General features: G+C 40.2%; 1 protein-coding gene across 4 annotated transcripts; it reads right to left on the reverse strand.

Annotated features, from left to right (window-relative positions):
• Positions 1–3,586: 3,586 nt before the first annotated feature.
• gtpbp1l (GTP binding protein 1, like) lies at positions 3,587–22,889 on the reverse strand. Of its 4 annotated transcripts, none has more exons than XM_086294859.1 (15): positions 22,792–22,889; positions 22,317–22,507; positions 21,700–21,811; positions 19,389–19,569; positions 13,675–13,858; positions 13,175–13,339; positions 12,928–13,051; positions 12,252–12,366; positions 11,417–11,561; positions 10,190–10,372; positions 9,719–9,854; positions 9,409–9,587; positions 9,149–9,295; positions 8,332–8,378; positions 3,587–7,570 (listed from the first exon to the last, which is right to left on the reverse strand). In XM_086294859.1, the coding sequence occupies exons 2-15, from the start codon at positions 22,503–22,505 to the stop codon at positions 7,510–7,512; spliced, it is 1,968 nt and encodes a 655-aa protein (XP_086150985.1). In that variant the 5' UTR covers positions 22,506–22,507; positions 22,792–22,889; the 3' UTR covers positions 3,587–7,509. The 4 variants fall into 4 exon arrangements, with proteins under 4 accessions (XP_086150985.1, XP_086150982.1, XP_086150983.1 ...); XM_086294856.1 differs by having other exon boundaries at positions 3,588–7,570; positions 8,332–8,382; XM_086294857.1 differs by having other exon boundaries at positions 3,588–7,570; positions 8,332–8,382; positions 22,724–22,841.
• Positions 22,890–23,500: the final 611 nt, after the last annotated feature.

Here is a 23,500-nt window from a genome sequence, read left to right on the forward strand (position 1 = left end):
ACAATAAACACCCAGGCTGAGATCTTCCTCCACCTCTCCTGTATCTCCCCCTCCTGCAGAGAGAGCTCCTGAAGGGAGGAAAGCTCCTGCAAGATGTGACAATCTCCCCCACCAGTTGAAGAGCCCCCCAGGTGGCTCGATGCACCGGCGGCACCCTGCTCCAGGGCCGGGCCCCCATGCAAACTGTCTTATAGTTTAAACATAATATGGTTTCTTTGTTCTATTGTGAGTAAAACATGGGCGTATAGTACTTGCAAATCATTGCATTCTTGACATTTCATGTATAAAAAGACATTTAAAGATATAGTTTATTAACAAGTATAAATATAAAGTCCTCAGGTCTCAGTCTGAGCTTGGCAAAACCTTTTTGTGTGAGGTTCGCTTTATTGTCCTGAATCTGTCTTTGCCTTTTAAAACGCTTCAGTAAAGAAATAATTAAGTCTGTTTATATCGTGCTTGAGATGACACTAATGGTCCTGCGGATGGTGATGAGGCCCTCACACTGCATGGTGCGAAAACCAATAAGATCAGAAGGACACAGAGTAAAAAACTGTTATTGGTGCTTTAATTCTATGCATGGAGATGGATGGATACACAAAGGAGGAGTGGGAATAAACAGAGAGACACGGTGCGAGGAGTTACTTTAATTCTTTCATAAACTGTGAGTGTAGAACACTGAAATGCCCCTACCCGCATTCATCAAGTCATTCAGTGACCCTGGGCTCTGCATCAAAAGCCTGTTTGCATTTCCATTTTTATACCATCTGAGAGAACACCACCTGTGAAAATGAGCTGACAGGTTCAGAGAGCAAGACTTTGATTGGATTGGAACAAAAACAATCAGTTGTTTCCGAATGCAATATTAAACCCTGGGGTGTTTGAAAATAATTATGTTTGGGAGGCTGACTCTTTATGAACTATTGAGCAAAATTGATTGAAAGCCCTTTGCATCAAGAGCAGGTGAACAGTATGCAAGGAGTCCAAAGGCCATGAAAACAAAGTTTTGGTAAAAGGGAATTTCAAACGTGACTCCATAACTTCCTCTGTGTGATTATTAAAAAACATTAGTAACTGATACAAAGTGGAAAAACTCAAAGGTTTTTATTGAAATACCAAAGATAGGCAGCCCGGAGGCGCAGTGGTTAGCATTGTTGCCACACTGGAAGAATGCTCAGGGTTTGAATCCAACATCTGGTCCAGGACTTTCTGTGTGCGTCTTCTTCCCATGGGAGCATGGGTTCTCTGGCTTCCACCCAAAGGCATATAGTTAATAGGGTTAGATCAACTGACGACTCTAAATTGCCCACAAGAGTGAATCGTTGTCAGTGTTAGCCCTGTGACACCCTGCCTCTCACCCTATAGGAGCTAGGACAGGCTCCAGCCCCCCTGTGAATTGGATAAGTGGATGTAATCCCAAGTTTATTTAGCACTGGTGTGAATTGAAAATTAAAAATTAAAAACCTGGGAAATTGTCAACTTTCTCATCCCATATGGAAAAGATATATATAAATCTTATAAAGTTTTTATCTGTCTTGTATGAAACTTGTATGAAAATCATACAAGAGTGAAAACACATATAAGATCCCTTGAAAAATTATATAATGAAACTTGTATGTTTTGTATACTTACTAAAAACATATATGATTTACTCATGAAAGTGGCCACTTTCATGAGTAAATCATATATGTTTTTACTATTTCTTTTCCACATGGGATCACATTAGAGAAATCAAACAGTTCATCTTTTTTAGATCAGAAAAAAGGACAGCTATGAAGAAAGTAAGCATGCACCTACACTTATCACATCTTCAAAAGCATCAGCTGCAGGGATGTTAGGTCCACATGATAAGACCGTGCTTAGGGAGTGACAGATGGTGCCTGTCTTATTTAGACCCCTGACATCCAAGTATGAGTATGGTACTCGTTCTGCCACTCAAGTTCATGGTGTCATCATACCAAGATCTAAAGAGTTCTTCAAGGCCTTCAGAAAAAAGAGGGCCTGTAGATGCCTATGAGCCTGACAAGGGATTTAAAAAGATCAAAAGAAGGAATGGAGGGTTATGAAATTGGCCAAGAAAGAGAGAGAGAAAAAAAACAGATCTGAATTCCTTTGAAATGTGGTCGGGGGATTTGAAATGGCCAGCATACACATGAAAAGTGAAGAAAGGTCTGCATGGAGGACCACCTTTATCTGTAGGCACTGTTCAAAGGGGCGAACATCTTTGCACATCAAAATAATGTCAAAAAGTAAAAAAGCCAGGGTTTCTGTGACATGCTGTGACTTTCTCATGGCTTTCCTTTTTTCTTTTAGGAATTTGACTATATGAAGGGGGTTTGGAGTGGCTATAACAAGTAAGACAAGGATGCTAAAGCAGTGCTGGAGATGATGCTATCAGAGTCTGTGTATAACAATACTTCAGAGAAAGTGTCAGCAGGGAAAAAGTGGAACCTGAGGGAGAGGGCTTTACAGGCTTAGACAGCACAGAGACAGATGGGTAATGTAAGCCAGCTTCTGAATGGGTGTGGGTGGTTTTTGGACTATGCTTAGTCCACATGAAGCAAAGCAAAACAGTAGAAGCTGAAAGGAGTAAACCGCTTGAAAGAGTGATTCAGAAGAGGCTCCTACATGTGCAAAATGAGTCTCTCGGGCACAGCAGGGAACATGACTGAAACGGGAAAGTGTTGACAAGCAAAAAATAAGCTCGAGGCAAGCGTGAAGGCACAGAAGAAGGCAGCATTATTTAATGATATGAGCAGTTTACTTTTTGTTTATCTGCCTGTTCAGTAAATGAACAGGAACGGGTTCACCGTCACATTCAGGTGTAAGGTTCACTTCAGCATGATGAGGAGATACAGTCTGTGTTTGCATTACTAGTTGCTGAAGCTTAACAGTAACCAGCACTAACACACATTTGCACCAAAATTGAAATATGTTCTAAAAACACAACAACAAAAAAACAAAAACAAATTAAAAAAAGTTAGAGCTAAAGGCGTGGACTGAATGGCAAATTAGATTTAAGAAAACAGGTCATATCCCAACATGAGTTATCTGTCAGGAGCTTCGAGACCACATCTTGAGGTTAATTTGTGAAGCGGACAGCATCGCGGGGGGTACACAGTAGGAATAGCCTACAGGGAAAAGGCTGACATGTGCAAAGCTAGTACACAAGGCAAAGGGGGATGTGGAGGCTGGCTTTAGTTGATAATTAACAAATCAGTTATGTCCCAGTAAAGCCAGCCTAAAGCAGACAGTGAAAGCATGACAGACAGTGTAAGGAGGCTGTCGGTGTATTACAGTATTACTTACCAAGTTCTAATTTCAATTCACATTTAAAAAATGCCCAAGTGCATATTCACTGGGTATTGTATGGAAAGATAAGAGGGCTTTACGGTGGGACAATGCTGGCTGTAGGTTCTACAGTATATGTTAAACAAGAAAAGGCCTTCATGAGAACCAGTGAGGCCACTCAAAAAAAGCACCCTAATGAGAAAAGTAAATTGATGGAGAATGTAAACGATTTTCTCCCTCAATACATGAATAGAGACCAGAATAATCTGTGCAGTGGATTTTCAAATTAGTGAATTTACACAACAGAATGTGAGATAATATCATGACTGCTGAATGATGAATGCATGTATGTGACTTGCAGTGTAAATTGCTATAAACAGTAGAATTGGGCCTTCACCAACATAACCTGGACTTGAAGATGGAACGCTTCAGTTTTGGTTTGTGACAAACTGACTGACAAACTGAAGGTGATCGAAACACCAACTTTTGTTTTTCTAAAATTCAGTTCAATTTTATTTATACAGCATCAAATCACAACAACAGTTCTCTCCAGGCACTTTACTGTAAGGTAAAGACAGTAATACAGACAAATCAGAGAAAAGCCCAACAACTGGCAACCATGGGAAGGAAAAACTCCCTTCTAACAGGAAGAAATCGCCAGCAGAACCAGACTTGGCTGAAAGAGCTGAAAAAGTATTAATCAATTTCCAAAGAAACTGATTCACTGTTCAGCCATTTTTCATGTTGTGTTTGGTGGCTCAGGTGCAGGGGAGGGGTGGAGCAGCAGGTTAAGGGTGTGGTTTCAGGGGAGGCTGAAAACACTAATCGTGCAGCTGCTGGGGCCAGAGAGGAGGAGAGACCATAGCAGGAGCAGTGAGAGGAAGGCGCTGCCACGCAATGAGGAGCCGAAAAGCTGCTGACGGTAACGCAACAGCACTGAAAGGCACACTGTAAATAAACCTTTGCAGTCACATTGCTGAGCGTGGGTCATTCCTGCTACAAATGTGTATAAGCATTAAGCGTAATCAACAAATGAAAATACAAATGTCCTAAATTCAGACTGCCGTAAAACACTAAAATATTCTAAAACTGTAAACAGAAGAACAGTAGAACAATACACCCACCACCAGTGTCTGTTTCCTATTTCACAATGTTTATTTTATATTCTTCCACTGAATGTTTGACCCCAACAGCAGGTATATTATCACTTGCATGCTGCATTTTTTAATTCTTTTCTTGCTGACATAAACACAAACATTGCTGAAAACAAACTTGAATGGATATCCAAATTCTTCTTCGTGGCATTACAGTGATGTTGTCCGAAGGAGGCCACACCGACTGGCATGGCGAGATGAGCCAGGTTTTCAGCTAACGGCTGTTTGGGGATCACCTTGTTGATGTAAAACGTGCTGTATTCGGCAATTTCTGTCAATTCGACTAAAGAAATGAGATAAATTATGTTTTTGTGACAGGCTGCTGGTAAAAGTGTCCAAAAGATAAGACACAGTGTGTAGATACAGCACTGGTTCATCCCCTAAGATGGGAAAATGTTTTTTGATCCTTTTTTGTCAGCAGAGTAATATTTGTAACCAAATTCATCACAAAACTTTACGGTTGTGTAATAGAAGCCAAAAATCGATTACGCTGTGTAGACGCTGTCCAACCTTTCACCCTGAGCAATTTCTCCCATCCATCCACGGCCGCTTCTCCAGCTCAGGGTCACGGTGGGGCTGGAGCCTGTCAGGTAAAGGTAACAGGCAAGGTACATTCTGGACGGAGCACCTCTGAGCATACAAAGTATAAAATATAATTCTGAATTTCACCAAAGAGTCCTCCTAAACTTGTTCTTGAAGACATTATTTTAAATTATTTATTATTAAAACACGTTTTGTTAAATAACATCTTTATTTAAAAGGATTTAGAACACAAACTGGCACCACTTAATTTAAACGGCATGTACAACTTGCGTCTCACATACAGATTTTTGGACAGTGACACCTCTCCCACCGTTCGGCCTCCACGCGCCACTGCAACAGTTAAGATGGAAACAACACGAAGGCTCTCACTTTAACTTTAAAGGTTGAAATGTGACTGAACAATTCACTCATGGGCTATCGTTTTCATAAATGAAGCCTGTCGAAGATCTGGAGATGATTTTAAGTATGGCGTTTAATGTAGATGGTACAACATGTGGTCGAAAAGAACAAAGTGAATCTATTGTAGGAACATCTGCCTGGATGATCGCAGACCTTTACAACCTTTTTTAGTTTGGTGGTCCAGTTTTAATTGTTACTAAGGTCATTCTCTTTTTTACAAAGATAACTTTGACTGAACGCATAACCTGTTTAAAGGTGAAAAGGTACAATATCGTGGAGTGTCTAAGTCAATCACCTGAATCAGCTATGAAGGCAGAAAGACCTATGAAGACAGCTGCAGTCATGGTGTTGAAACAAAGCGTAACCACAACGGTTTGCTCTACTATTGCAGCTTGTTTTCAAAAGATGTAAAAGTGAGAAAAAAAATGTGTCACTGTCCAAAAATGTAACAAACTGTACACACAAACAGTCTCTTCAGATAAACATCCATGCACTGTTGGTAAGATCTAAAGGGGGAGAAAGGTAGTAATGCTCTTAGTTCATTGTGCTTATGAGACGTATAAAGCTGGTAGCTCAAGGACTGTCAGACCAGACTGATCAACATTAAGTTAATACTAATGTGAGGGGAGATCTATGCCCCCCAAAGAAGAAACAGAGGGCTGCAAAACTGTGACAACTGCCAACACGGTCACCTTCCCAATATAAAGACAACTCGAGAAACCACTTTAATAAAAACCAGTGGAAAACATCTGTGGCAAAAAGGGTGTAGTCTACTGTTGCTTACTTTAGCTTGATGTCATTAGGGGTATACGTCAGGTTAAGGCAGGATGCAACATGACTTGCACACGTGTACCATAATCTGGTGATTGTCCACGTTTGTTTGTGAAGCTTTGCACCTGATTTGGACTTCACATGAAAATTCTCAATTATATGAAGAACAAACACAAAATGTGCAGCAAAACCTCAGTTACTGAAACATGTTCTGTGTTGGCTTTGACATCATTAGAGTTTGTTTTTTTTAATTAAATTAGTAAAATACCTGATGGATGTTTTTGTGCACAAGACTTTATCAGCTTTTGGATTTTTCATTTAATATACTGGATCAAAGTGGAACTGTGCAAAGGTCCTCTGCCTGCTTTGCTTGTTCAAAAAGCACTTGTAGTACATTACACCATGACAAACGCCACTTTGCTACTCAACACTCCAACGTTAAAAAAGGATGATTCAGAAATTTTCTCTTTTGGCTTCATGAAAAACTAGAAAAACCGAAACACGGACTCTTAGAAAAAGTCGATGAAGATTTCCTTCTATAACATGTTTAAACATCGGCTACATGAGCACTTTGTGTACAAGCCGATGTTTCATTATAAGTGATGCATTCATAACTAGTCTCAGGGTAACACAACCACAGAGTTTACATCCATCAGTAGGTTTCCAGAGAACAGTTTGTAGCCAAACCCCAAAACCAGTGGTCAGCTTAAACTAACACAGCAGCAGCTTCAGCCGACCGCTTGCTATCAAATCCCTTTCAGCTCAATGGATCCCAAATGCACATTTATACTGCTGGCTTCAGTAAGCAGGAGCTTAAAAACAATTTTCAACTACTGAACACAATCCTCCTTCACTGACCAATGTTAGCAGACTCCAAGTCTGGTGCCTTCAGAAAGTCCCATTAATGACAGAACACAAGGAAATGTAGAATAAGGAAAAAGCAGGCTGACCGAGGGGGGGAAACAAAAAACATTAGAGGCAGGAGAGAGCAGAGAGAGTGACTGATCCATCTGCTAGAAGCTGGGAAAAAACAAATGAGATAACCACCTCCTGGAAAAACAAATTTAAAAAAGAACTATCACCTTCATCAGCCAACAAGAAAAATATATATCATTTTTGATAAATATGTCACTCTCTTGATTCAGACTGTTCACTAATTATTTATTTGTTTTTATATGAAGAAACATGGCCAGTCTTTGCACACCTGCAAGAGGCCCACACAGTCACTCTCCCTCCTCTTTGTGAAGAGATGATGATGATGACGATGATGATGATGACGGGCTGTGAAGAAACCCATGTTTGTGCTTTTAGGCTGTGCCCGCTGCTCCTGTGGGCACTGCTGTATTCGTGGCATTCACACCTTTCCCTCGATGTCTCTGACCACCTCTCCTGCGTCCCCCGCCTCCTGACTTGAGCTGTGGATGGACAGACAGCACTGTGAGCCAGCTGTTAGGTGAAATCAGGTTTGAAATAAAGCACAGGCGGCAGGTAAAGCTTGTTGATCCAAAACAGTTAAGATGCACTTAAGAGCAACAGGAACTCCTTTAAAAAGGTTAAGAGGGTAAAAACGAGTTTAGAGGTTCTCTGAGGGGAACAAACAAAAAGGAAAGTGAACAGTTCAGACTTTAGCCCAGGATATTTTAGTGGATGGGGTAAACACCTTACAAACACAGGCCCTTTTCCCCTTTTTTTGTTTAATTTAACACAAGTGTAATTACTTTGTTTTAAACGGGGTCACAGGAAACCCTGTAACTGCACAAATGTTCTGTCTGACAAAATAAAATTTTAGTAACATTTTAGTAACAAGTAACATTTAAAAAGCTAACAGAGACAAGTCATGTTTTTCTAATTGGTACGTTCACCAGGGAGAATATAGAATGGGTGTAGTTAAAAATAGAAGAACAATTAGGGAAAAAGCTCATTTTCCTTCCTCTAGCACCTCCACAGCTTTTAATCCCACTTGGGTCCAGTTCAGTAAGCAAACACTTGTACTTGCAGTACAGCAGCTTCCTGGTGTGACTGAGAAAAGTTTGTGAATATAAAGCAGAACTGCACTAAAGCAGAGTATGCATGCAAAAAAAAAAACATCTGCTTAGAACCTGGGGAGGGTTAGGGAACAGAACAACCACACCTAAGGAGACGCCATCATCACTCCCACAGTCTGCAGGAACTTTACCTTGTTTTCTTTGTTGCCATCATGACACAGAGCCTCCTCCTCTGCCACTGTCTGACGCAGCATGCCAAGACAGGGAGGGAGGAGAGAGAGAGATAACAGCGAGAGAGTAAAGTGTTAGAACTGAAGGATCGGGAATGCAGAGCGAAAACAGCAGTGAGGACGGGTGAGGATCAGAGGGCAGAGGAGGGGGTGAGTGGAGGTACATGTGGCTGACGATGAAGGCAGGATGATGGACAGGGTAGGAGAGCAAGTTGGCAATAAAATGATTGAAAGTCAAAGTACAATAATGGAACAATAATGTGAAAGTTGTAGACATTAAGTAGCAGATTTAAGCACTTTGAAGAGCAGAGAGAAGATGTCTTCCAACACAAAGTTGACTGTAATAGAAAATCTAATGTCTGTGGTGACATTACCACACTAATGCACTAGTAGTGATAACTTTTGTGTCAACCAACAGTAATTGGTTGGCAAGAACTGAAGGGTGAAATACTACAGCCACAGAGAGGGAGTCAGTGACAGTCACTGTGACCAACAGGAAGCCTGTGGCTAAAAAATTCAAGAAAGCACCCAAAACAGAATTTCTGCAGCTCCAGATAAAACAAAACCTGAGTGTTCAGAGGGTGAATTACAGGATAGACCACAAGGACAAATGTCATAAGTGCATACAGACAGTGTTAGTGCCCGGAAGGGAAAACAAAAGTTCAGCACTGGAAAATTAACTGTTGGACACATAAAACAACCCGATGAAATTTGTCACTTCTTATGTTTTCTGTAAAACATGCACTCATGAGGATTCCCCGAGCACTGTTTCACTCACCGGTAGCTGCGCTGTGGTAGGACTGGGTGGCCGTGCTGCTGATCCACTGTCCTCATTAGCGGTTGTGCCCTCTTTAGAACTCTTTTTGCTGGCTTGAGATTTGGACTGCTGGGCCTTAGCTGCCATGGTGTTCACTGAGTGGAGAAGCTGAAATTGCAAACACAACCTTGTGTTTGTTACACCAGTGTTCACATAACATTAATTATAGGATAATTAAAGAGTTTACACTGAACCAGAAAGGTAAGCACAAGTCCCAGTACCTTTGTAATGGTGCCTACAGCTTTGGTACGTCCTTCCCTGAACACCAGCTTCTGGTCACAGTGCAGGTATTCGGGGGTCTTGATGAAGCGAAAATGGACCGTGGCTTTGTCCCCAGTCCTCAGACAGTCTTTGTTCATTGACAGGATTGTGGCTGTCTGCCTAATGCTGCCACAGTGGACTAATGATACAGAGGGAGAGTGGCACAGTTACCGATTGGCCAGACAGTATTTTTCTTTTAGAAAAGGGAGTCAAAGACACACAGATGCCCATCGGTGCTATTTAAACTTGTGAGTGTCTGTATTTACTAACCCATGGCCTGGTATCTCGGGGATATCGTGGTCGGATGGTGAAGCACCAAAATCTCTGCTTCAAATTCCCAGGTGGCCTGTGGCATCAGCTTGGGAGAAACCATCACCATTCCTTTCCTTATGGATGATCGTTTGATCTGAGAAGACAGGAGGGGAAAAAGCAGCAGGAACAAAGGAAAAAGAAATGAAGCTGGGGGATTGGTTAAGACAAAACTGAATTAGAGCCAGAACACTACCTGCTTTCACTCTTTGGGATTTGCATGTATTACAAAACTGATTCTAAAGTTAGGAAACTAATTCATATGCATATAACGTCTCAAAGTTTCTGAATAATTATCCTCCTCAGAAGTTTTCAAAACTTCTTGCCAAGTCATCTTTGAGCTATTTTTATGCTGTCTTTTGGACTGATATGTAAAAATAATTCAAATATGTCATGATGGCTGTATTTCAACTAAATTATTTCCACACAGACCTTTTTGAGGGCGAAGGATGCGGTCTGTCCACCGCGAACCTCTCTGACAGGCATCCTCTTGCGGTGGATGGATTTAACTGCGATGGGGATGAAAGTGCCGAGGGGGTCTGGACCTAAGAGGAGCGTGTCGTTGAGTCGTATCAATCCACGTAACGTAGTGCCTGAAACTACTGTGCCCACACCCTGTGAAAGAGAAATGATACTTTTGGACTTTTCTGTTAGATAGGACTGTGTGAAGTATTGGAGGTTGGGGCAGCTAATGTGGAGTGCAGTATACTCAGAGACGTGCTGCTTTGTTACAAACATGTCTGTCATATGAATCTGAAATCTATGTATTGCAAATGTTCTCTAGAAAGCACAGAAGAACAGAGAACATTACTTACTATCAAACCTTCACCTTTCTGTGTATTTATCAAATTGACTGTTACTGTGCCTCACTGAAAACTGAAATAGGAGATGACCACAAGTAATTAACAACATTCACCGCAGAAGTCTAAATTATGCATTAAAAGAAAAAAAAACTCAAATTACTTCCTATGAGCAAACGCTTGGCAACAGTGGGAAGGAAGAACTCCATTTTAACAGAAGTGACCTTTGGCAGAACTAGGCTCAGGGAAGAGCAGCCTTCTGACTGGGGAGTTGATGGGAAAGAGAAGAAAGTAAAAAAAAAAAAAAAAAAAAAAAAAAAAAAAAAAAAAAGTGTACAGAGAAGAAACACATCAGGGCTGAAAAGGTGGGACTGAGGAATAAAATGCAAATAAAAGCTTACAGGGCGATGCAGGGCGTGGTTCTTAACACTGGGGCTGAGGACTCATACAAACATGCAGGAACTACAGGAAGAAACCCAACTCCTTTTGCTCCCAGCTTTTGGCCCTTCTACACGCCTCAACGATACACTCATTCTGATAAGATCTCCCACTGGCACTCAGAAAATATAAGACAAGCAACTCTCACAGCCACATCATGCTCAAAATAAGACCACCATTAAATCACCATTAACAACAACTTTGTCCACAACTTTCAGTTTCAAATTTGTTATTGCATATTTGAGTTTTTAACCCTAAAAAAAGGCACTATACTGACACAGATCATTAATAAATCTACCTCTATCTACAATGTCTTTGATCTAGTTGCCCTTGCTAGCATACTTTTTCATGCACTGAAACACTAATTGTAAAGAAATGAACATCCATGGCTGTATAACTGAGTGTGTGCTCTATTTCTTACAGGTACGGAGTATGTGTCGTCTATTTGGAACTCTGCAGGCTCATCATTGCTAAAGGTGGTCCGAGAGGAAAGGAGGTTCAAGAACATCTTCAGCAAGTCCATGTTCTCCCCCGTCACATTTGAGATCTGGAATATTGGACACATCCTGGAGAGGAGGAGAGAGAAAAAAAGAGAGATGATGAAAAAAAAAATCTATTCTGTTTAACCGACTGGGCTGGATGGCAGATTCCTTAAAGGGACTGATAAACCAGCACATGAATATTTACACATTAAATCTTAGGAAAAAATTAAAGAGGCAAGGGAAAGCTGTTTAACAGCATACCCACTTGACTTATAAACCTAAAATAAAAATGCACCACCCAGGCGTGGCTACACACAAACACCAGAGGCCGATCAAAAAACAGAAACCAGTGTGCTGATTGGTTCGATTTGAAAACAGAATCAAGATGACCCATGTGAAAAAAGCTATGCGTTAAAGCACTGAGATCATATGAGGACTCATCCAGCAATTTCCCCACAGACAAAATGTATACGCTTTTATTTTTGGCAGGAAACCGTATGATTAAGTAAAATTAAGGGTCAAGCTGATGTAGTCGGATTTGTTTGGCATACTGGAGAGTGCGCATATGATATCCTGTTCTCCGTAAGTGTTTTTTTACTTACTTTCACTAAACGTCTTTGGCATTTTATTCATAAATCCTAATTCTGCAGGAACATTTTAAAGATCAAACATTATTTCTAACTGTGTGAGTATGCTGTCAATCAACTGTCACCCATTCTGTTATTATTTCTCAGCAGAGTCACGCCAATCGTCCCACCTGTTCTCTGGTCTTACCTCTCAGAGCTGAAGTTAGAGGCTGTGACAATGACATCATCCTTGTTCTGCACCAACACTGGGATTTTCCTGCAGCCTGGTGACTTTAATAACCTCTGTAATAATTTTAGTGTCTCTGCAGACAAACACAAGCAAACCTGAGTTTCTTAAACCTAAAAACAACACTCATGACAAAATCTGAACAAAACAACCTGAGAGTGGAAACTGAAAGTAGTAAGCTTTAAACGGAAAAAAAGACTGCTTTTAATTTACTTTTGCTTTAAAAGCATATTTATTCATGTTTTATTATTTCTTAATTATTATCACTTCCTTTATGTGCTCTTCCAGTAGTTTGTTGTTTTTGTAAACTTCTCTCTCAGTTTGCTTCACTTTAAAAGCGTTCTAGCGATTTACTTTATATTATTCATTTTCTTCCCAAAGAGGCTTTTTTTGAGTTAGAGCCCAGTTTCCTACCTTAACATAATTAAAGCAGAGCCATGAAGCGTGAAAGTATTTACTGCTTTTAACAACACAATGGTGGTCTTTGGTATGGCTGTGTTTCTGTAAACATTGCTGTGGGAATGGAGATTATGCTGAATTTGCAAAACCTCTCAAACTGAGCATGAAGTTAAGAAACTGGGACCTAAAGATGTAGAACAGAGCAGTTATACAGCTGTGCTGGAGATAGTGGATTTACCTTGCAGGATGTTAGCTGGGCACATGTCTATCTTGGTAACCACAACAAACACAGGTACGTTTAGGGCCAGCGCTAGACCCAGGTGCTCTTTGGTCATGCCAACAATGCCAGCATTGCTGCCAACCTACATGGAGAGACAAGAAACACAGAGATGAGTGGTTAAATATGTGAGGGCAGAAACAGGAACAAAAAAGTAACAAAGGATTTGCCAGGAAATAGTTAAATATAAACTTTCAATCTCTCTCACCATGAGCATGCAGAAATCAGGCAGGTGTCCCGTCATGCCAAAGACTGTGGTCTTCAGGTACTTCTCGTGCCCAGCTAAGTCAATAAAGGTGATGACTTTGGAGGATTTCTCACAGATTTTGGTCCAGTCTAAACCCCCGCCATGGCTGTCTGGCTTGTTTACCACCTAAAGAAGCGAGTAGACAGAAAAGAAAACCTACTTATAATGGACGTGAGAAAAAACGGTAGGATGAAACTTTGAAAGAAAGCTTAAAAATGTTCCTGCAGGAAAAATACATGCTGTTAATTAAATGTGATCAAACTTTTCACAATTATAATTTCACATAAATCCATAAAGCTAACAAGAAAAATTACTATCTGAATAGTCTTTCACTGAGCAGTGTTTTTTTTTTTATATTTGGTACTCAAAAACTTTTAAATAAATGCAAAAAATAAGGAAAGATCACTACAGAAATGCATTTCTCCAGTGATTTTGCCCATTCACAACTGACAGCAGCCCACCTGTCCTTCCTGATCAAAGCCCAGGATATCGTTGCCCACACTGCTGGTCCTCCCACTTTCCATCTCATGTTTGTGCCGGAAGAGCTTCTGGCGAGCGAAACCTCTGCCATTATCCAGCTCACCATGGGTTAACACTCCCAGCAGGGTGCTCTTTCCAGCGTCTACATTTCCAACAACAGCCACTCTAGAGAAAAGAGAACAGAAAAGAAAAAAAAGAGTGAATAACACAAGTTTCAGTACAGGGGAGTGTACAGGGAGTGCAGAATTATTAGGCAAGTTGTATTTCTGAGGAATAATTTTATTATTGAACAACAACCATGTTCTCAATGAACCCAAAAAACTCATTAATATCAAAGCTGAATGTTTTTGGAAGTAGTTTTTAGTTTGTTTTTAGTTTTAGCTATTTTAGGGGGATATCTGTGTGTGCAGGTGACTATTACTGTGCATAATTATTAGGCAACTTAACAAAAACAAATATATACCCATTTCAATTATTTATTTTTACCAGTGAAACCAATATAACATCTCCACATTCACAAATATACATTTCTGACATTCAAAAACAAAACAAAAACAAATCAGCGACCAATATAGCCACCTTTCTTTGCAAGGACACTCAAAAGCCTGCCATCCATGGATTCTGTCAGTGTTTTGATCTGTTCACCATCAACATTGCGTGCAGCAGCAACCACAGCCTCCCAGACACTGTTCAGAGAGGTGTACTGTTTTCCCTCCTTGTAAATCTCACATTTGATGATGGACCACAGGTTCTCAATGGGGTTCAGATCAGGTGAACAAGCAGGCCATGTCATTAGTTTTTCTTCTTTTATACCCTTTCTTGCCAGCCACGCTATGGAGTACTTGGACACGTGTGATGGAGCATTGTCCTGCATGAAAATCATGTTTTTCTTGAAGGATGCAGACTTCTTCCTGCACCACTGCTTGAAGAAGGTGTCTTCCAGGAACTGGCAGTAGGACTGGGAGTTGAGCTTGACTCCATCCTCAACCCGAAAAGGCCCCACAAGCTCATCTTTGATGATACCAGCCCAAACCAGTACTCCACCTCCACCTTGCTGGCGTCTGAGTCGGACTGGAGCTCTCTGCCCTTTACCAATCCAGCCACGGGCCCATCCATCTGGCCCATCAAGACTCACTCTCATTTCATCAGTCCAGAAAACCTTAGAAAAACCAGTCTTGAGATATTTCTTGGCCCAGTCTTGACGTTTCAGCTTGTGTGTCTTGTTCAGTGGTGGTCGTCTTTCAGCCTTTCTTACCTTGGCCATGTCTCTGAGTATTGCACACCTTGTGCTTTTGGGCACTCCAGTGATGTTGCAGCTCTGAAATATGGCCAAACTGGTGGCAAGTGGCATCTTGGCAGCTGCACGCTTGACTTTTCTCAGTTCATGAGCAGTTATTTTGCGTCTTGGTTTTTCCCACACGCTTCTTGCTGTTGACTATTTTGAATGAAACGCTTGATTGTTCGATGATCACGCTTCAGAAGCTTTGCAATTTTGAGACTGCTGCATCCCTCTGCAAGATATCTCACTATTTTTGACTTTTCTGAGCCTGTCAAGTCCTTCTTTTGACCCATTTTGCCAAAGGAAAGGACGTTGCCTAATAATTATGCACACCTGATATAGGGTGTTGATGTCATTAGACCACACCCCTTCTCATTACATCACCTAATATGCTTAATTGGTAGTAGGCTTTCGAGCCTATACAGCTTGGAGTAAGACAACATGCATGAAGAGGATGATGTGGACAAAATACTCATTTGCCTAATAATTCTCTACTCCCTGTATGCAGAGCTGTTACTTCAGTCAGGACCCTTTACAGTGTTGGAGGCTAAAGGAGCTTAAAACAGTGAGCCCTATATGAGAGAGCCAGTCAGCTGACTGCCTGTCGTGCGGCTGACTTTGTGGACTCCCTCACCAACACTTTGGACAATTTTACAGCCAAGTCATTACAAATCTTTCTACCACCTCTAAACCCTCCCATTGAGTATATGAAGGTTCTCAATCTTCATTTCTAAAAATAAAACTGATGGAGACTGCTGGGTATTTTATTGAGACTAAAAAGAAATCCAGCTTAAGACCTACATCTATATTTTATTTCTTTTTCACTAATGGTGTTGTCCATTTCTGTTCTTGTGCGTTTGATTATAACAAGTTGGAAGTAAACAAGTATCCTCGGCTCAACATGCAAAATAAATAAAGGGAAAATTATGTCAAATGCAGGACGAGATCATTTTCAACCTTCTAAATTCAATCGAACATGAATGAAACTCAAATGACGCACAATAAGAAAAGACATGCCAAAAGTAAATAAACACTCCCAGCAGCAACATCAGGTACAAAAGGGCCTGTGCTATAATAAATCATCACCTGTCACAAACAGGCCAGCGTATTTGTTTTCTGGTTTATTGCTGCTCTATAAACAGGGACAAATGGAACCAAGCTATACAATATTGACACAGACATCAACAATACGAAGTACAGCATAAAACAGGTGCAGTGTGCAATTCATTTTCAAATTGGGTTAACTTGCATGAGCAAGGCTATAAAACACCATCACAGCATTCTCACAGCTGGGCCTTTGGTTCTTGGCTTTGTCTAATGCAACAGTACACAACTTTTCTATGAAGGTTCAGAAAGAAAGTGACTGCCATCAAAAAATGACTCCTCTTTCCTGCCTTGCTCTGAGACACAGACAAGTACATGATTCTGACACAAGGGTTATCTGTGCTAAGGCAGTGTGAAAGATAATGCACAAAGTAAGCCTCTGTGGACGCTGCCAAAGGAAAAACTCTGCTCACACAACTGCAAGATCACACATGGGAGCAGGTGGTTCGGCCAATATGACTAAGATTACTAGTGTGGATGAGATAGAGCCCAGCATGTCTGATGTGAAGCTGATCAGGTCTGCTGCAGTGACTGTCCAGTGTTGACTGTGAAACATTGGGCTGGTGGTGAGCTAATAATGGAGCTGGAGACTGCAGAAGGTTTAGAAGATTTGATGCATGCACCATTTTGGCTTTACATTTGGTTTCTGCACATTTACTAGGGTTTATAACGTATATATGCACATGAGCTGCAGACTTCAGCTATTACTCCTGTACTATTATTTTATTTACCAGCCGCTTTGATAACAGACCCATATCATCTATTACTTCTCCAGTGAGCCTCATCCTGTGGATTAGGGCTGCTCGATTATAGCAAAAATGATAATCACGATTATTTTCACTGAAATTGAGATCGCGATTATTTGACGATATTTATTTAACCCTTTAAGACCTACTATAGAACCAAGTCCGCCAGAGCTTATATTATTTTTTTACATGTTGTAGTGCCATTTGTGGGAGCATTTAAAATTGCTAAATAACTGTTATAGCCCATATTTTAATAATATGTATGCATTAAGTCCATAGTAACTACATTAATTGCAAAAAAGTGCAATAAACTACAAAAAAATTGAAAATCGTTTTTGTTTTGTTTTTTTACATATATTTCTACTTGGAGAAATTTAAGAGGTTTATCCTTCAAAACTTTAAATACAAAAAAGTTGCAAAAAATAGTTTACAACAACAGGAAATTTATTTTGAGTGTCTTCATAGTTTTATTTTGGAGATACACCAATTTTTATATACACTGCAGGTAAAACAAAAAAAAACAATCCTATGATGCAAATTTGCAAAGAAAACAGCAGGTGCATCAAAATAAACTATTTCCAGCAGTGCAATTCGAGTTCTAAGCATCCCAGAAACTATTCAGAAAAGTCAAACATGACCAGTAGAGGTTTTTAAGGTCTACAAGTAAAAAACTACATTTCCGCGAAAATGACGTCACTTCCGGTTTCGGCCAGGAAATGGCGGACATGAGACAGTTCGCGCTGACATCTGTTTCACTGTGGGAAGTGTTATGAACAGCTGATCGGATCGGCAAAGCGTGTTTCTGGAATATTATGTTTTTGTTCCTGCAAGCGCTTTTTATGCAATTTTTGCAAAGCTATATGTGGAAGGAAACCGTGACCGAGGACAAGCTGATGGCATAAGTTGTAAGTACAACTCCTCCGGTTTCATATGCAAAACAAATTATTGCGCTAGCTTACGTGGTTCAGATTCTACAGGGATTTAAAAGTAGTTACACAAAACGGAGCGTGCTGCTCTGACCGGATTTAAAGGGTTAACAATGACTTTAAAAAATAATATAAAATAGTGTGCAACACCACTGAAGTTTTTTTTTTTTTTTTACCTCTCTTTTCAACCAACGGCAGTCACTCTCCTCTCCAAATAACTTCTGCTTAGCTTTCCGAGCTTCCCTCGGGTCCTCTTAATCAGCGGTCTCCAACCTTTTTTGCGCCACGGACCGGTTTATGCCCGACAATATTTTCACGGACCGGCCTTTAAGGTGTCGCGGATAAATGAGGGAGGGGCTAATAATCGGCTCAGTCATTTTTAATGATCGTTGAAAGCCCAGATCGTAATCGTGATTAAAATTCGATTAATTGAGCAGCCCTACTGTGGATGAACTCTACTTCCTCTGTTTTGAGCTACAGGTTGTGCCAGTTGTTCTTACATTGCTCTGCCGTCTATGAGACAACAGGTTTCCACATTCTGAAGGTTCTGGTCACAGTGGAGTTGGAGCAGTCGGACAGGCTTTTTGGGGAAGCAGGTGAATGACAGAGGATCACCACAACAACATGGCCAGTGACTCAGCCAAGGGGACAGAGGTGTCAGGAAGATCAACAGCGAATGAACTTTTAAAATAAGAGCAGGGGGACTGTCTGTGTCATGAGTCCATGAGTAAATCAATAACACATGGTGATTTTTTTTTCAGATTCATAAACATAACAATTCTTAAATGACTCACAAAATTACTGGTGAGCCGGCCTAATGGAAGTTTACATGTGGCAAAGACTAAATATCTAAATACAGATTGAACTCCCAAGCTCAAAAAGCTTAGCTGGAAAGGATTTTACCAACATGTCCCTTGACCTGAATTCAACAGAGCACCTTAAAATATTTTAATGTGAAATGTAGATCAACAAAAGTCCTGCAGCAAAGAGCAGCTAAAAAAGTAATCAAAGAGAATTTCAAAAATTCAGCCCATAAGTGTGAGCCAGACTGTAAGCTTCCTTTGCTAAGAGGTTTCTGTAATTACAAAAAAAAGAGACAAATATATATATATGTAATAAAAAAAAGAATAAAATCTAATTAAGGGTGAATTGAGTTTCGATGCATTTCATTCTTATAAATTTGAGTCTGGTGGCCAGTTTTGTCTTTTATTGCGTCTTATTCTGCTATTGTGAACATCTGGGAGAGAAGCTTTTTGCTGACTTGTCGGAAGCGCAAATTCTTATTTGATTCGTTCAAAACACTATTTTAAAAAAATGAAGCAATGTTAGACAGGTGCATTAGTTTGATTACATACTTCTTCCTGGTGGAAACAACTATCACAACAACAGGAACCTGTGCTTTAAATCTGCCTATAAATCTCTTCAGCAGTGCTGGCCAAAGAGCCATTTCTGTAGCTTTCTGAACCCAGTGATACATCAAAACTCATTTATGCAACAGAATATGTTTGAGTCATATTGTCATATAACCTGGCATTCAATAATAGCCAAACCCAACAGTCACATTAACAAGTTAACAATGCAGGTACATTTTCTAATGATTCTTTTGCCTACACCCCAGAACCTCCCCTCATATTTTTTACCTGACTTCTAGGAAATCCTGCTCGCCCACGCGTCGACGGATGAGGTAGTCTCGAATCTTTCCTCCAGCGTCTGTCCTTTCTCTTAGCATGATTAAGTCAGCCTCAATCTGTTCACACAGCGACCGCACGGTGGCTACCGACGCCTCCATGTCCTTTTCATCCAGACCATAATCACCTCCATCTAAACGAAGCGTATGAGAAAGGAAGAAGTCACTCTCATGCAGGACAGTGAGGGACCAATTTAATGGATGTTTTTAGAAAAAGCAATTTCAGCAGTAATGTGAAGCCACACCCTTGGAAAATTGGCATCTTCACTGCTAACTGGGCAATACAGGAATGTTAGTAACATGTAATATGAGAGGGTGGTGACTGGGAGGACAAAGACCACACAGAAGAATGAAAGAGGGTAAAACAGGTGGTTTTTAAAAGAAAGATGGGAGTAGGTGTAAAGAGACGAGAACATTTAAATTACTGAGACCAGAGCAATTTTCAAAATGAACGAATCACCAGCAGTCAGCTTCAGACAACTTTTAAGAGAAGACTTTATTTTCTAAAGGCTGTATATATGCAGATTACTCTAAATTTTCAAAGAAACCCACAGTATTCATCCACTTAACAGGTAAAGAAATGTATTAACCCATTGGTTGCTGCCAGTTGCTTTACAAGTAGAACTGGCACACATAAATTACAATAACAACAAAAAAGCTTATGATTGATTGACAAAAAGAAACACAGCCAGTTAAGGCTGCTTGATTATGGCAAAAATGATAATCACAATTATTTTCACTGAAATTGAGATCTCGATTATTTGACGATATTTATTTAACAATAACAATGTATTGAATAATGGCTTTAAAGATTGTCAAAAATAATATGAAATAGTGTGCAAATACTGATGACAGTGCAAATGTTTGCAATATAAAAAATAAATGAAAAATGTAAACATTAATATTTAGTGAACTTCAAAATACTGCATAATATTAATGCATGCTTAGGCTGCTGCCCCCGCGACCCGGCCTCGGATAAAGCAGATGAAGATGGATGGATGGATGGATTAATGCATACAAATAACCAAACATCAAGACAATCTGTGTAGCCACACAATGCACAATTGCATCAAACTGACATTAAGGTATGCCAACTAAAGTTGCTGCTCCTTCACTTTGTGTCACTTTGTGTCACTTTGTGAGCGGTCTTTAAATGATTGAATGAATTTGTAGTGTTTATTAACAAAGTTTACACACTATGTCTACTTGATCCACGTCTGACTCCGCGAATCCATAATGTTTCCACATCACTGAAGTTGTTTTCCCTCTCTTTTCAAGCATTGTTGTGACGCGTGTTTGAAACGCAGAGAGGTGCGCTCGATTTACCACACAGAGCAGCACAAGAGTAAAGCACGAGGGAGGTGCTAATAATCGGCTTGGTCATTTTTAATGATCGTTGAAAGCCCAGATCGTAATTTTGATTAAAATTCGATTAATTGAGCAGCCCTACAGCCAGTCACATTAGAAAGTCTGTTAGTTTTTGTCTGACTCGTCAGACAGCCTTTGGTGCTGATATTCTGTCTGTACCACTGCACTACTGACAGTGCCTGTGCTGACCGAGGATAAAGTGACATGCCCTTATGTGTGCTCTGGGTCAGACAGTTGCTTTAACAGTCAGAAAATAGCACAAAAAGGCCAGCTGCATTTGTGTGTAGAGCTTTAGAATGAACAGCAAACAAATGGGATTAGCTGTTTGGGAGGCCCAGAAGTGACGACACAGCTACAACACAACAGTGACTGAAAAATACCAATAAAACTACTTTTCCCTAACAATTACTATGGCTATGAAGCAATAGGTGTTATACCCCACAGCCACATGTTTGAATTTATGTTTTTGAATAATTAACTTTTATTTTAGAAGTCAGGCACTGACATAATATAGCTGTACAATTTTTTCCTTTGCTTTACAGATTTCAGCCTAGTCTAAAAACAATATGCCTGCTAAAAGTCTTTGGTGCCACCTACGGGATATCCTGAACATACACACACCAGATGACTGAAAACACAGCTTTCTTGCCTTAGATAATCTCAGACTTTTAGCCCTAAATAAATATTTCCTCTCATTCAATAACAAGATACAGTTTCCAACTGCTAATACATTATTTTATATTAAAAAAAAGACTTTTATTTAAAAAAAACACTTTCTTTCCTTTTTTCTTGTCTTTTGTGTGTGTGTGTGTGTGTGTGTGTGTTTTCTTGCCACATTATCCTATTTTAAAATTACTATACATTAATGAAGTTCACTGGAAGTTGCTAACTCTTACCTGAGCCCATCCCAACCACATAGATTGTCTCTCCGCAGCCCTCATCTATCCGCTCCCTCAAATGTCTCAGTAATGAATCATATTGCTCCCCTGTTGGACTCACAAGGACCAGCTGAAAGGTAGAGACAGTAAATGAGATAATAGCTGAACATTTGCAAAGGTCAGACAGGGCAAACACCATTAAACAAGTCTTCTGTGAGTGCACATACAGCAAGTCACTACCGCAACAAGTAGTCAGCATTTTATAAAAACAATTTTACACAATAAAGTTTTGTTGGTGTTTTGTTTTGGTTCAGTCTGACTATTTAGGATTCTCCATTCAACAATACAAAAAGAACTGCAAAGTTTGCATATACAGTAGTTAGGTTACATGTCTAGTATGCTGCCAGCTGGATACAGTTAGATATGGTGCAAAATACTGTACGTGTCACTTTCTCTGGGATGCACAGCGAGCATTAAATGCCCCGTGTACAACTTTTAAGCACCTGTAAAGTTATTATGGCATACTACGTGGCACTCATTCACACGGTGACAATATAGAAAACCAATGAACAATCTGCTCAGTCGGAATGTATTAAAACGTAACGACTCAACGCGCAATTAACAATGAGGCCCACCTTGCTACTTAAGTCTAAATGATCCGCGGGCTCTTCATTTGTATCCTCGCCGTCTTCAAAGCCCTCTCCGCCGGACTGATCCTCGGCACACCCCCGGTCCGGTGCAAACATACAAGCAGGCACTATAGACTCTGCTGCTGGCGCTGTACCTGGGTGTAACGCTGGTTCTGTCGCCGTTAACGACGCCATTTCTAGAAAAAGTATGAAAATAGCAAATAAAACAACTAAATTATGTGTATGGCTTCAATGGCTAACATTTAGACATTAGCAATGATAGAAAGTTAGGCTGGTTAATAGAGCCAGCTAGTAAATGCTAACCAAACATCGAACATTTAACACTCTTAACAGGGGAAAACGAGGTTTTAATAAATCGACACAGCTGCGAGGTGACGACTAGATGTCCATACTTTTATACGTTTAAACTGTTGATGAAGATGAATTATATAATACATTCTCTCAAGAAACGAAGGCATACCAGAAGTTGCTAGCTAGCTGATAGGCTAACTTAGTTGTTTACTCTGGTTGGCTTCGTTAGCTTGGCACTGACTGTATGGCACGCCCATCAAAAAATAAACAAAAGGGATTGGCTACACTATAGGTAGCCCCGCCCACTGTTGGCGTACATGAACTTGTCGCCTTTAGTGACCTACTTAGACATGCATAGCCATCAACACACACGCTCTGACTATAACATAATATGCATAATAAATAAAAAGCGTATAATTTGTGTGTATTAAGAAAATGTTCTGATTTGTTAAATCAGTTATGCAGTCCTATAAACATGCATGGAAATCGATTATAAAAGGCAAAATATGCAGAGTATGGTCCAGAGTTGATTTCGTGTTGTAATTTCAAATTTGTACAATACAGTTATTTGTTTCATTTTAGTTCGGTTTCTGTTAGTTTCAGTTGTAGTTTTAGTCTTTATTCGTGGCCTGAAGGATGTTTTCAGAAAAGTCATCACCTCTAAAACAACAACAAAAACATGAGCACTGAGCAACAGTCCACTGTTTATAACCTTAGTCCCGCCACGCATTTTCCTCTTATTTTTGTTTGCTATGTGCATTTGTTTACCAATGGAAGTGTTGATCATGGGGTCCTCAGCTTTTATATGATATATCCACTGGATGTCCACTGTTGGATGTCCACTGTTGGATCCAGTGGATGTGTGAGTAAAGATACTC

Source organism: Aulonocara sp. 'chitande type north' Nkhata Bay, linkage group LG6 (assembly GCF_057382095.1).
Source record: "Aulonocara sp. 'chitande type north' Nkhata Bay isolate Kocher_YH1m ecotype deep benthic linkage group LG6, A_spYH_male_GT1.1, whole genome shotgun sequence".
Lineage (NCBI taxonomy): Eukaryota > Metazoa > Chordata > Actinopteri > Cichliformes > Cichlidae > Aulonocara > Aulonocara sp. 'chitande type north' Nkhata Bay.